This window comes from Hylobates moloch, unplaced genomic scaffold (assembly GCF_009828535.3).
Source record: "Hylobates moloch isolate HMO894 unplaced genomic scaffold, HMol_V3 SCAFFOLD_2, whole genome shotgun sequence".
Classification (NCBI taxonomy): Eukaryota; Metazoa; Chordata; class Mammalia; order Primates; family Hylobatidae; genus Hylobates; species Hylobates moloch.
In genome coordinates, this window is record NW_026652277.1 from 38,193,883 (window position 1) to 38,207,316 (window position 13,434).

A 13,434-nucleotide genomic window follows, 5' to 3' on the forward strand; every position below is an offset into this window, starting at 1 on the left:
TGCAATAGTAGGAACAGACTGTGGGCAGGAGACACTCGATTTGGGTTTGGTGGATGTGAAGGCATGCACTGGCAATGAACAGGTGGTGGGAATTTCAGATGAAATGAATTTCATGAGAGGGCATAAAGGCAAGAGAAGGATGGTGAGAAACCTATCCTAAATGGAAGAGAGGGCATTCAGTGATGAGTGGTGGTGATCTGGAGAGGACAATGTGAGGAGGACTCAATTACAAAGAACACGACCTTCTGAGCAGAGGGATTAGTCTGGATAAAATCTCATAGCATGTGCTGTTGTCTGTGCCCAGCTTAGATCTCCTGGAACCCTTCTAATGGTTTGGTACACCCATTCCCCAGGTGTTTCTTCCATTACTTCTAATGGTTCACATCAGTAACTTTCTTTGGAAGCAATATATGCTACCTCCTAGCCCTCTTCTCTGTTGACTCACACAACATACTTCCAGGGCAGCTGACGGCTAATAACTAACAAATACAAGGAAGGGGGTACAAAAGCCCAGTTTCATTGCCTCAAGGCAAGACAGACTCACTCTGTAGTGCAATTTTATTCCCAAGTTTCCTGCTGGATCAAGTGAAGCTGGATATCCCTTGAAATCACACCTTTGCTCATCTCAGTTTCTTCTGCTTCCCAACCCTATTTCACTCACTCCTTTCCTTAAAGGAATCCCTTACTGTATCACTTGCACAAGAATCCCCATCTCAGACTCTGCTTTAGGAAATTGGACTAAGACAAGTCTGTAAATGATAGTAGTACATATTCATGCAGAAAACTTCAAGTTTATGGAGGAAAGAGTTCACTAGAAAGTACGCTTGTAGGTAACTTAGTTTGGAAGAATTCAGAGTAATCTGGTTGGTGAGAAGTGGAATGAAGAAGTGACCAGAGGACAATTAAGAATGCTGTTCAGGGCCGGGCGTGGTGGCTCACGCCTGTAATATCAGCATTTTGCCAGGACAAGGCGGGCAGATCACGGGGTCAAGAGATCAAGACCATCCTGGCCAACATGGTGAAACCCCATCTCTACTAAAAATACAAAAATTAGCTGAGCGTGGTGGTGCGCGCCTGTAGTCTCAGCTACTTGGGAGGCTGAGCCAGGAGAATTGCTTGAACCCGGGAGGTGGAGGGTGCAGTGAGCTGAGATTGTGCCATTGCACTCCAGCCCGGGTGACAGTGTGAAACTCTGTCTCAAAAAAAAAAAAAAAAAAAAAAAAAAAGAATGCTGTTCAGGCCGGGCGCAGTGGCTCATGCAGTGGCTCATGCCTATAATTCCAGCACTTTGGGAGGCGGAGGCAGGTGGATCACTTGAGGTCAGGAGCTCAAGACCAGCCTGGACACATGACGAAACCCCATCTCTACTGAAAACACAAAAAAATCAGCCAGGCATGGTGACATGCGCCTGTAATCCCAGCTACTCGGGAGGCTGAGGTAGGAGAATCCCTTGAACCTGGGAGGTGGAGGTTACAGTGAGCTGAGATGGTGCCACTGCACTCCAGCGTGGGCAACAGAGCGAGATTCAGTCTCAAAAAAAAAAAAAAAAAAAAAGAATGCTGTTCAAACTCCGAAAACATACTTACTTTGATATAAGAGAGAAAACTTAAGGAGAGAATGGTCCTGGTATAGAAAAGAATCAAAGATAACTCTTCAAAGTTGTATTTTTTTCCTTAAAAGGCGAAAGTATTTCTTCAGTAGCACCGTCAATGTTATACTACGAACTTTGTTAACCACACACTCTATCAAAACAGGCTGACATTACCTAACACAAGAACTGTTCAAAAACTTGAAGAGAACGCCAATGAATAACAATGGGACTCTAAAATACTCCCCAATAGTTTGGGTCCTTGAATGTCTATTATTTAGAAATATGAAGATATGATTAAGTAGTATACTCAAATGTTTATAACAAGTCGATTTTGTAAGTTGGTTTGTCAGATTCTGTATTTAAGCAGCCTTAAAGAATCTTTATTAGAATCAGTAGCAGATTACATAAATTGGAAAGGCATCCAAACAAGGCAACATCTGGTTTTTATCTATTCTTATGGGGCTCAGAAGTGTTTTCAATAGAAAATAAGATACTGGTTCCTGGGTCATAAAATAAGCAGCACAATGTGAAAACAAGCAGGCTGGTATGAAAGAAATTGTACGCAACCCATGAAAGAGCTCATACTCTTAAATAAACTTTCAGTTTTAGAATGTGTAAAACAGCCTGTCATCATCTCTATTTGTTTTGCTTTCTTGATATCTCAAACAAGTTAAGCTTCTTGACCTCTTGATTTCCCTTCAAAATTCATACTTGGTAAATTAAAAATGACTTTACTTTCATTTGATTAGTAACAACTTTCATGTTACATGTCTCAATATGGAGAACAGAAGAATACTAATGAAACACATTTTTTATAACCAATTACTTTTCTTATTGACTACTTTCCTATGCATTAAAATGTATAGCTAATAGCCTATCAAAATTTAAAATACATATAAACATTGATTCAGCAGTCACACTGAAAAGAATTTCTCTAAGTTTTTTAAAAAGACCCTAAAGAGGAAACTGCTTAGAAAGTCATAATACCTCAAAATAGATCTGTATGTCTAAGTCAAAGTTTGTAAAAACAATTTCCTATTCACTTTTTATACCAAATTGATAGACAGGTAAATATAATTTATCCTGTAGAAATCCTTTCACTAGCAATCACCTAGGACCAGCAGTAGCAAAAAGCAGAGAAGCACTGCCTAAGTGCTTTTCCACAAAACACGACTCCTAGGAGAGGCTCCAAGAAAAAGCTTCCATAGCCAAATATGTTGGGAAGGTACCAGGTTTTATTCCCCCCACTTTTTTTTTTTAATTTTTTTTTGGGGGGGTGGGGCGACAGAGTGTTGCTCCGTTGCCCAGGCTGGAGTGCAGTGACAAGATCTTGGCTCACTGCAACCTCCATCTCTAGAGTTCAAGTGATTCTCCTGCCTCAGCCCCCAAGTAGCTGGTATTACAGGCATGCACCACCACACCCATCTAATTTTTGTATTTATAGTAGAGACTGGGTTTCACCATGTTGGCCAGGCTGGTCTCAAACTCCTGACCTCAGGTGATCCACCTGCCTCCCCTCCCAAAGTACTGGCATTACAGGCGTGAGCCACAGCGCCCAGCCTATTTCCCTCTTAAAGATTCATAATATGCAGGATAATTTATGGAAGACTAAGATAATTATATGCAATATAATTATGGAAGAGATTGGGGAGGGAGAAAAAGTGGTGTTTTCCAAATTTGATAGAATTCAGAACACTTTTTGTAATCATCAAAAACAAGATTTGCTTAAAACTCTCCATAACTACCTCGTATATGATCAAGCTACCTTCATCATAAAGCTGAAGGTTCACAGCTACCCTTCTATCACTCTCCATTCCCTCTTTCTCCTCCCTTGCCTTCAGCCCAGGATACTACAGTGATCAAACTTTATAAGTCATAATAACCACAGAGAACTTCAACAACTATAATTCCTGGTCTTTCCCTCCAGAAATTCGGATTCAGTACAGACATCAGTATTTTTAACAAGCACTCCGGATGATTTTGGTGCAGGTTTCAAATGATGGGATGCTCAAAATACCTGATATATTATAAACAATGTGATGATTAATTATTTTATAATTTCAGGCCAGAGTCACTTTACAAAGCAGTAAGTTCAAAAAGTCCAGCCTTCAAATGACTCTATTAAAATTTATTTTTCTACTCAGAAAAAAAAAGAGAAAAGGACAAATGAAGCCACATAATATCCTAAAAGAATACCCTTTAATATACTGCTCAGAATTTTACCTAACAGAAAGAATTCTTAGCCTGCACTCCATTGAGAAATTTCAAGAATTCCTGAATTCTCTGAAGGTGTATACACAATTTTTTTTTTTTTTTTTGAAACAGGGTCTCGTTCTGTCACCCAGGCTGGAGTGCAGTGGCGCGATCAGTTTAATGCAACCTCGACCTCCTGGGCTCAAGCAATCCTCCTGCCTCAGCCTCCTGGATAGCTGGGACTACAGGCACATGCCACCACGCCTGGCTAATTTTTTTATGTTTTGTAGAGATGAGGACTCATTATATTGGCCAGGCTGGTCTCAAACTCCTTAGCTCAACCAATCCTCCCGCCTTGGCCTCCCAAAGTGCTGGGATTACAGGCCCACACAATTTTTATTAGTATGGGAATGCATGCCTTTTGATAGGGAAATAACTCATAGCTTTCAGCAATTCTCATGCTGCTCAATTATCCAATTTAAGAGCCATTATATTTTTTATTTACCTGAAACGATGGTAGCAGAAACTGAGTCTTAGTTAACACCGTGAGTCAGACACACAAAAACACATTCCTCAATGTTGTTTTCTCTTTCAGGGACAAACAAAAAGCAACTTACCTTTGCAGAGTCATATTCAAAGAGCCTGTACAACCCTTAATCTTATTCTGGGCTTCAAGATGAGTCATTCCTTGTGCACTTATTCCATCAATGCTGAGAACCACATCGCCTATTCTTACATTTGCCTGGGCTGCCTTGCCGCCATCTTTTAGCTGTAATAAATATATTTCATTAGGAGTGTCACTCTTTGAGAAAGAATAATAAATGCTGATAAAAATTATACTTTTGCTTATACCAAAAGTATATTAATATACTACTGAAGTAACACAAAACTATCTTGTTTAACATGTACAGAATTTTAGCATGTAAAGATAAAATTCAAATGATTTAAATGTTTATTTTCTTAAATTCTTATTTGCTCTATAAAAAAAAACAAACTGACTTTTCTGAGAAAGATTCCCTGATCATTTCTCCATTTCTTTATTGTGCAACAGTAGTTGTGTGATTTTTATGAATCAGGAAGAGAAGCAGCCAAGGAAACTTCACATTTTAGCAGAATAAAAAGAATGCAATCTGAATGGGGTTTTTATACTCTTTTAGAAATAATTTTTTAAAACTCTTTTAACAGCTGTATTTTTGTTTGAGCACAAAGAGGAATAGAAAGGGAAGATCTGCTAAACAATCCTTCCTGTTGAGTCCAGTTTATATCCAGGGTTTGGGGACTGAATTCTTTCAGATTCCAAGCCCAAATATCTTTTATACTGGGTGTGCTTCCTGCTCTAGGCATTTGCAGAAGGGAAACTCTTTGTATCTGAGACAACCCAACTTTTTTGTGCATGTCACAGTCCTTAATCCTTAGTCTTTCTTCCCCTGCTCAATAAAATCTTCTATGTGTTTACATTATTTAGTCTGATCTCCTTCAAATTTCGTGTGTATATATTTCATTGCCCCAAAAGCAGCAGATATATTATGCTAAGTGACAGTGAACTTTTCATAGATACCTAGAAATATGAAACAAGTACAAATTAAAGCAACTATTCAATTCAAATGACAGCTCAGCATTCAATAAGTATAAGTAGATCACACTGAATACTGAGTTGCTGGAAGATGGGAGAGACTAGGCCCGAAAAAGCAAGTAAATAACCAGTATTCCTCTAGTACTTGAAACTAAAATCTTATACAGAGTTACTGTTTGTGATGATGAAAAAGTCCTAGAAATAGGTAAGTCAGAAGGTTGCACAACACCGTGACTATATTCAGTGAATGCAACTGAATTATACATTTTAAAATGATAAACTACTTTGGGAGGCCGAGGCAGGCAGATCACTTGAAGTGAGGAGTTTGAGACCAGCCTGGCCAACATGGTGAAACCCCATCTCTACCAAAAATACAAAAATCAGCTGGGCGTGGTGGTGCATGTCTGTAATCCCAGCTGCTCGGGAGGCTGAGACAGGAGAATTGCTTGAACCTGGGAGGCAGAGGTTGCAGTGGGCTGAGATCGTGCGACTGCACTCCAGCTTGGGCAACAGAGCAAGACTCCATCCCCCCAAAAAATAAAAAATAAAATGATAAACATGGTTAACTTTTATGTTATGTATATTTTATCACAGTTTAAAAAAACCTAATGATTTTAGAAAACATTTAAAGAAAACAGTTCTGAAAGCGAGTGAGCTATACACCACTTTCTCTGGGACTTTGGGAAGGTCGTTCCACTTATGCTATCCTTATGCTATCAGGTTATCATAATGATTACACATAGATAATATAGTTGAATAAATGTTAGCTATTACTGTATTATTATTCCCTTGACCTCAGATTACTGATCTGAGAAATGTAGGGCCTGCACCAGACGATCTCAGAGGCCTTCTAAGGTCCCTGCCAGTTTTAAAAGTTTATCTGTGAGCTGCTACCTATACAAAGTTACAGGTTTAATCCTAAAATAAAAGTCAAATCTGGAAGACTTCTGTGAGACAAAGGGACATCTATTCCCTACTAAAGTCAGCAAATGAATTAAAATTTGAAATCTTTGTAATGAGAGAAAGTAAACATAAGTCATCCTAGATTTTATTTTAGCAAAGAAGGGCAGGCATTAAACAAAAAATTAACTAGAAATAGCATGCAGTTGAATTACCTCACCATCCTCACATAAAGTAGTCTGAAAACAGAAACACTGAAATCCATGGGCATTTGTTCTAAATGTACCCAACAGAAGCAACTTAAATACTCCTAGTTCAGTAGTAATAGAAAGGTAATGAACAATGTAGAAAGAAAATAATAGAATCAAAGACAATGTCATAACCAGATAACTTTTCTTATTCTGCTCCCTTTACATACTAGATCTCTTGAGAGTCTATCATCTCAAGATGTTCAAAATCAATTTCTTAGAATTACCTTTCTTTCTAGGACTGCTTTTATTCTGTCACTCTTATTTTCAGATCATGGAGCACAGGAATCCTACAGCCACATGGATTCTGCCTCTTCCTTAAGTACCACATCTAGGAAAATTACTAAATGTAACAATGTAAATGTGATCTGTCCATCCTTCCATTCCTCTCCTATGATAGGCCAAGTCTTGATCATCTTTCACCTTGCTCTTGCCTATAGCCTACTTGCCTTCCACTAGAGTTTTCTACAGACCTTTCCTACCTTCACATTCTCCATATTTGTCTCCTTTTCTTCCATCTTAACATTCCCGAATGGTGGCCCCATTACCTCTCGCACTGGAAAGTTCTAATCATATCAACTCCCTATTTATAAAATGAGAGTAGAAAAATTGCAAATGTCTTCTGCTTCCTACAATGTAAAGAAAATACAAGCCATCTATAATTTGTCACCAATCTGTTTCCAGCTTCAAAACAAGCTCCATAAGGTCAGGGATCATGTTTTATAATTTGCTCTTCTCCGAGAGCCTTGAATATTGTAGGTTTTCTAAAACTTTCACAACTTCCCTTGGCAACTTTGTATAACAAGTATTAGGAAGAACTTAACTGTACTGAATCTTAATTCTTTCTCAACCAATTAGCACAAATGGAAACAAATGCCCATCAACATCTGAACAATCTTTCATATATTTAAAATGCCATACAAACTCCTTTTGGTTTACAGCTTTTCAGCCTGGTAATATTAATCATCTTGAGTTTCCAACACTGATGTCTTTTTGGAATCTCTAACCATTTTCATTATTCTTTACCCAGGCTTCCCACTCATATGATGTAAACTTAAGGGCATGATCAGTTTGAACTAATGCTATACATAGTGGGAAATGCCCAATACACAGAAAAACAAATTAAGGACTTGTAAAAAGGAGCACTTAACTAAATACTCCTATGAGCTTCATTTATCTCCAGAACCACTTCCTCAATCTGTTCACTCATTAGAAAGATAAATGTTACTTTTCTCTTAATTGGGTAGGATGTAGCATTATGAATCTAAGCAGCCAAGGAAAGACTACAAAGTCATTCATTATTTGCATAGCTCTTTTTTTGGTTTGTTTGTTTCACTGTTTTTCAAGTCTGAATAGCTTGCATTTGTTTAAAGCAGTAGTAACTTTCTGTCATCAGTACATCTTGTACACCGCAGCCATAAGTGTGTACGTATTTCATAAATGCACAGTGTAGGAAGGAAGCAGTTGTGGGAGGCACCTGGGTCAAGCTCAGTATAAATCAAACTAATCACAAACAAATGCTTCCTTTTTGATCTTTAAATGCATTTTTCAGTACTGCTATCCAATTTTCCACAGACTTTAATTGTAGCTGAGTGCTTCTTCAAAAACATTACTTTGTGGTCTCACTTCAGTTGCAAGCACACATGGCTGTACATGTTGGAACTGCCTCTGAGTTCAGGTCTGTTCACTGATACTGAAATGAAGGAAAACCAGAAAACGGTATGCTCCTGAAGACAGTGTTATTTTTACCAAGCCTCCCCATTAACTTCAGTACCAAAGGATCCAATATCAGTTATCCGTACTTAGATTAAAACTCATCCCTAGGAACAGCTGCATTTTAACCCTTTTATCTGTAATCATGGATTACAAGAAGTCTTCTCTTGAAAAGGAAGTCCAGTCTTCAGCAAGCAGATAGGAAAGAATGCGGGAGTTTGGTAGAGAATGTAAAAGAAAATGGAATCAGAGCCTTGAGCTTGCCCATCTTACTTTGCTAGGAAAGACCCAAAGGTAAATTTTTTTTCAGTCATTTTAGGAAGGTAGCTCCTCTCACATAGTGTTTTACTGTCCTAAGAAAGAAACAACCCAGAAAAAGTAATTAGTACTATAATCTACCAAGCATGAACAGTAAATCAGGGACTTTGGAGGATGCTTCATCATTCCTCTGTTTTGTAAGGTAGTTGTCTGTTTTACAGATGGGAAAACAGAGCTTCAACGTGATTCAATAACTTGTCTATGTCCATACAACAATAAGACCACAATACTGAGCACAGGCTTGAAGTCACGCAAATATGAGTTCATATTCATGTTCTGCCATTTGCTAGTTGTGTGACCTGAATTTACTTGACCTCTCTAAGTCCCAGCTTCTGCTCTTCGAAAATGAGGACTATAATTCCACCTGCCTCACAGAGCTGCTGGGCAGGTTAAATAAAACACCAGGACAGCACGTACCACAAAATGCACCGGAAATGCTCAATATTATTGTTCATTCTTACACAATGTCACAAATTCACATAGGCGGGAAGCCTACTTCAAGGTCATACCGGGCAGAGAAGACAGCGTTTCAAACTGACCGGTCAGACCTCCTTCTGGCTTTTCACTTCCTTCCTTAAACTTCCTTCTGCTTCTCTAAGCCTAACTTTCCCCTCACTCAGCAACAGAGATGGATATGCCACACATTCGGAACCTAATTCACTGCATCCTCCTTCCCTGCTTACTACTATCCAATTATGAGTTTCCCAAAATCGATTCCTAAAGAATGGTGGCCTCTTGTCACTTCTCAGGACAGTTAGGTGTTGCCACTGTACCAAAAGGCCAAAGGATAAGAAGCAATAAAGTGATGTTGGTGAAGAAGTCTTGAGCTGGAGGCCAGAGAAGGACAGGAATAAAAGAAAAAAAGAGAACAAGGAAACAAAGAAGAGCACTGGTATAGAAGGTAGAGGAGGGAACCAAGACCACGAGGAAACAAAGATGTCCCAGGTGTTGGAAAGTGAGATCCAGGCTTTATCTCTAGGTGTGATATACATCCAAGTACACATGCACAAAATAATATTTAAACAGAACAGAACATCAAAATAACGATTAATTATAGAAGAGAGAAGATTCTATGTGTTGATTTGCATTTAAAATACTATACATGAACATAATCAGTAACTATAATTTCAAGTAAATTTTCTCACAGTAACACTTGTGTGGCGTTAAACATGTCATTAATTTATTGTTCTCAAATAAAATTTATAACTAAAATTACCCAAAATGCTTAGCCTCCACATACAATGTTCCAGCATTTGTTCCTAATCATTTTAACAATAAGAGAAAAAGTAGTATTGTGTCTTTATAAAATTACACTGAAAATAAAATATTAATATCTCAAGACAGCAGAACACTTAGACAAGGAACTCAGAAGTGCACTAAATGGAAAACTTATTCACAAACAAGTATGTTATTTAGGATTTATAAGGAGTTGGAAATACCTGCTACACTAACACTTCCCCTTAGCTATTACCTCTTGAGAGCACTTCTATCACAAACAGACCAATAGAGCTTTCATTTTTAAAAATTATAACCCATTATGGCAGATATCATTTTAAATAAGTCTAACTAAGATTTCTCTTTAATATGATCATTCAGTATAGCTCCTACATGCCCTAAGCTTTTCCATAAAAAGGCACAATGTTTAACCAGTGACTCCAATGTCTTAGAATTCTCTATATATGAAATTTATCCTTCTAAATTGCAGGAAATACTCAAAATGTAAACAAAAACCTCTATTTGCTTTTCCTTGGAAATAAGCCAGCAGTTGCCAAACTAAGAAAATAGGCGTCAGCAACAGAAATGATTTATAATGTAGACAGGTAACACCATTTTAATAGTCAGATGTTTACTAAATAGAACAATTTATGCTGATTCAAAAGAAATTTACTTTGGTGATTATCCTATAATGTACTACACGCAACAAGTAGGAGACGTGTACCTATATAAAGAGCCACTACCAAAGGGCAAGTTTTAATCTTCTGCATATTTTCAACAAATATGGAATGCTTGGAAACACATGACCCTAACACCATGGGTATGGCAGGAATGCCATCAGACATAGTAAATGTAAAAAAGGAACATATAAACATGAGAGCTACAGAAAGAAACACTAACAGAAATTTCCCAGGTCCAAAAACCCTGGGAACCAAACCATGGGAAAATGGAAGCTGCTGTTTTTCTAACAGTGCTATTACCAAAATTTGAAGAATTATGCTAATAAAATTATATCAATCTGACAAACAAGACTTTCTTGAGGCAGAAAAAGCACTGAGAAAGTGTTATTTTTCTTAAAATCTAATTAATGAGCAATCTTGAATTTTGTTTTAAAATGTATTTTCCAGTACCTGCTGTCAAATAAAAAATTTGAATCTGGACATATGAGACTATGGTTGACAGTTTCTAGTTATCTCTCTCCCACATATTTCCCAGGATACCATAAACGTACTATGTGACTTTTTGCGTCACCATCCCCTTGCAAAACACCTACATAAGAATGTGTGAGCATTACACCTATGACAGAGAACTTTCACAGAACTTGCTTTCCTGCCAACAATAGGTACTACTCAACCCACTCAACAACACAAATAAATAAAATCCCGGTGAAGTTTTTAGGAGCAACTGAGGGACTAGTAAAGTGAGTAGAAGTAAAGAAAATGTGTGATGTGCTGATTTCCCCTCCCAATATATGCATTAAAGCTTTTTTCAAATCCTAATTGGTTTATTATCATCCTAGTGCTTATTAATCTACTTTATAATATCACACTTCAGCATTTAACATTGTTCTGTCCTGCACTACTTGTTGTTATATAATGTTGGCACTTTGACCAGTCTACAAATGCTATTCAACTACATTTAAAATGTCAATCTCTGGTTTACGTGTCTAATGTGAACATCCCTCTTAAAATCTAAGGCTGGGGTGGGCACAGTGGTTCATGCTTGTAATACTAGCACTTTGGGAGACTGAGGTGGGAGGATCGCTTGAGCCCAGGAGTTTGAGACCAGCCTGGGCAGCACAGTGAGACCCTATCTCTACAAAATTTTAAAAATTTAGATGGGCATGGTATGTGCACCTGTGGTCCCAGCTACTCAGGAGGCTGAGGCAGGAGGATGACCTGAGCCCAGGAGATCGAGGCTGCAGTGAGCCATGATTGCACTACCACACTCCAGCCTGGGTAGCAAGTGACAAGTGAGACCTCATAGCAATTAAAAGAGAGAGAGAGAGACTGCTTTGGATTTACTACCTTTTTCTGTGAAATAAAGTGATAAGCCTTTTTGTAGGTTAGAATGGTAGGGAAATAAAACAAGCAATCACTGATGTGTCTCTGTGAGCAAACGTGTAATCCTGACTCATATGAGCAGTACTTACTTTAACAGTGGGCCTTATTTTGGTTATGCCAATTTTACTCAAAAGTTAGAGAATACACCTTATATGGTAGCAATGAGGAGAATACCTCAAAGTACGTGTCATCATCCCTTATAAAACCAAACAGAAGAGGGCAATTATGTCTCTTTCCTTATGTAGCCATGGAGCTATCTAGTTCAAACACAGGGCTTTTGCTGATATGGCACGGTCTGTTCTAGCAGTCTAAGTTTATTTCCCATGAGGAGCCCTTATTTAGTAAAACAGCATCTTACTCTACTCTACCAAAGGCCTAACAAATAGAAACATGTCTTCACCAACTGTGATTTACAATTGAGATGCCTCATTAACACTTTTGACTTATAGCTAATCTATATATGTCTAAATCCAAAGTGTTAATGTGTGAATATCCTACTAGAAATGTGAAAGTATGATAGTCTGTAAAACGAACACATCCATAAACACCTGAAAATCAAACAAATTTGTTAATTACAGAGAAATCAGTGTTTCTATGTAGTCTACTCTGGAATAGTGAGAGAAATGATAGGAAATGTCACAAATAATTATAAAGACTAAAAGCAAATTAGTCTAATCTAGTATACCTGGGAATGGATTAACAATGATAATCATACATTTCAACCCTCCCTCAATGATGAGACAAATCTTCTGAAATTGTATGCAAATTCTGTGCAAGCATGCATGTATTTTCCATCGAGTGGGACGACTTTTCACAAATCATCAAAGGCGTCTATAACCAAAAAAATTTTAAGAACTTACGATTTAATGAAATGTGAGAACAGAGTTTCTCTAAGTGTGGTTGGTAACCACCAGGCCAGCATACTTCTACGATAGGAGGAAAAATCACAGGCCTTTCAAAACCCACAAGCTAAAGATGTTTCAAAACAAAAAGCTCAAGAAAATTTAAGAACTTTTAAAACAGAATGCTTATTCCAAATGGTGCAAAATCATGATTTCCCATGCTAAGGTAAGTATAGCTTATTAAAACATGGATTCGCTTTTTAAAAACCTTAATAATCTTTAAAATGTTAATCATTAACATTTAATAAGGGCCTGTTCCCATAAGGCATTACCTTCAATTCTAAGAAAAGATATTAAAGAAGAGGCAAGGCTCTTTCTCTCATCTACTGTTTTATACTATTTCACTTTTCACATGTGTACACAACTCTCCATAATACAATGCTCCTCAAATTAACTGTATCTTATATTTCTATTTAGGTCTGTTGTACACAGACGTAAACACAAAACACAATAAACATCTGATGAACTACCACACTGCAAATCAAAGGTATTTAATCAATAGGCTACTATTTAGTCTTTTAAGTTACTTCCTAATTTTTTGTTCTTACACATAAAGTGATGAATAATATTATACTTCTATTTTGGCATATGCATCTTTTTCTTTAGAAATTCTTTCTTAAAAAGTATGCACATTTAAAAATAAAATCAGAAATTAAAAAGGAGACATTACTACTGATACTGCAGAAATCCAAACGATCATTAGTGGCTACTATGAGTA

General features: G+C 37.5%; 1 protein-coding gene across 11 annotated transcripts in view; it reads right to left on the reverse strand.

Moving 5' to 3' along the window:
• The window catches only part of PDLIM5 (PDZ and LIM domain 5), a 221,016-nt gene that overhangs the window by 141,942 nt on the left and 65,640 nt on the right, over positions 1–13,434 (reverse strand). For 10 of the 11 annotated variants that reach the window (XM_032137535.2, XM_032137775.2, XM_032137748.2 and 7 more), the window contains one exon: positions 4,402–4,553. The exons of the other annotated variant lie outside the window; for it this stretch is intronic. In XM_032137535.2, coding sequence (XP_031993426.1) covers positions 4,402–4,553 — 152 coding nt within the window. The remainder of the gene's footprint in view (positions 1–4,401; positions 4,554–13,434) is intronic. 11 annotated transcript variants of the gene reach the window in all.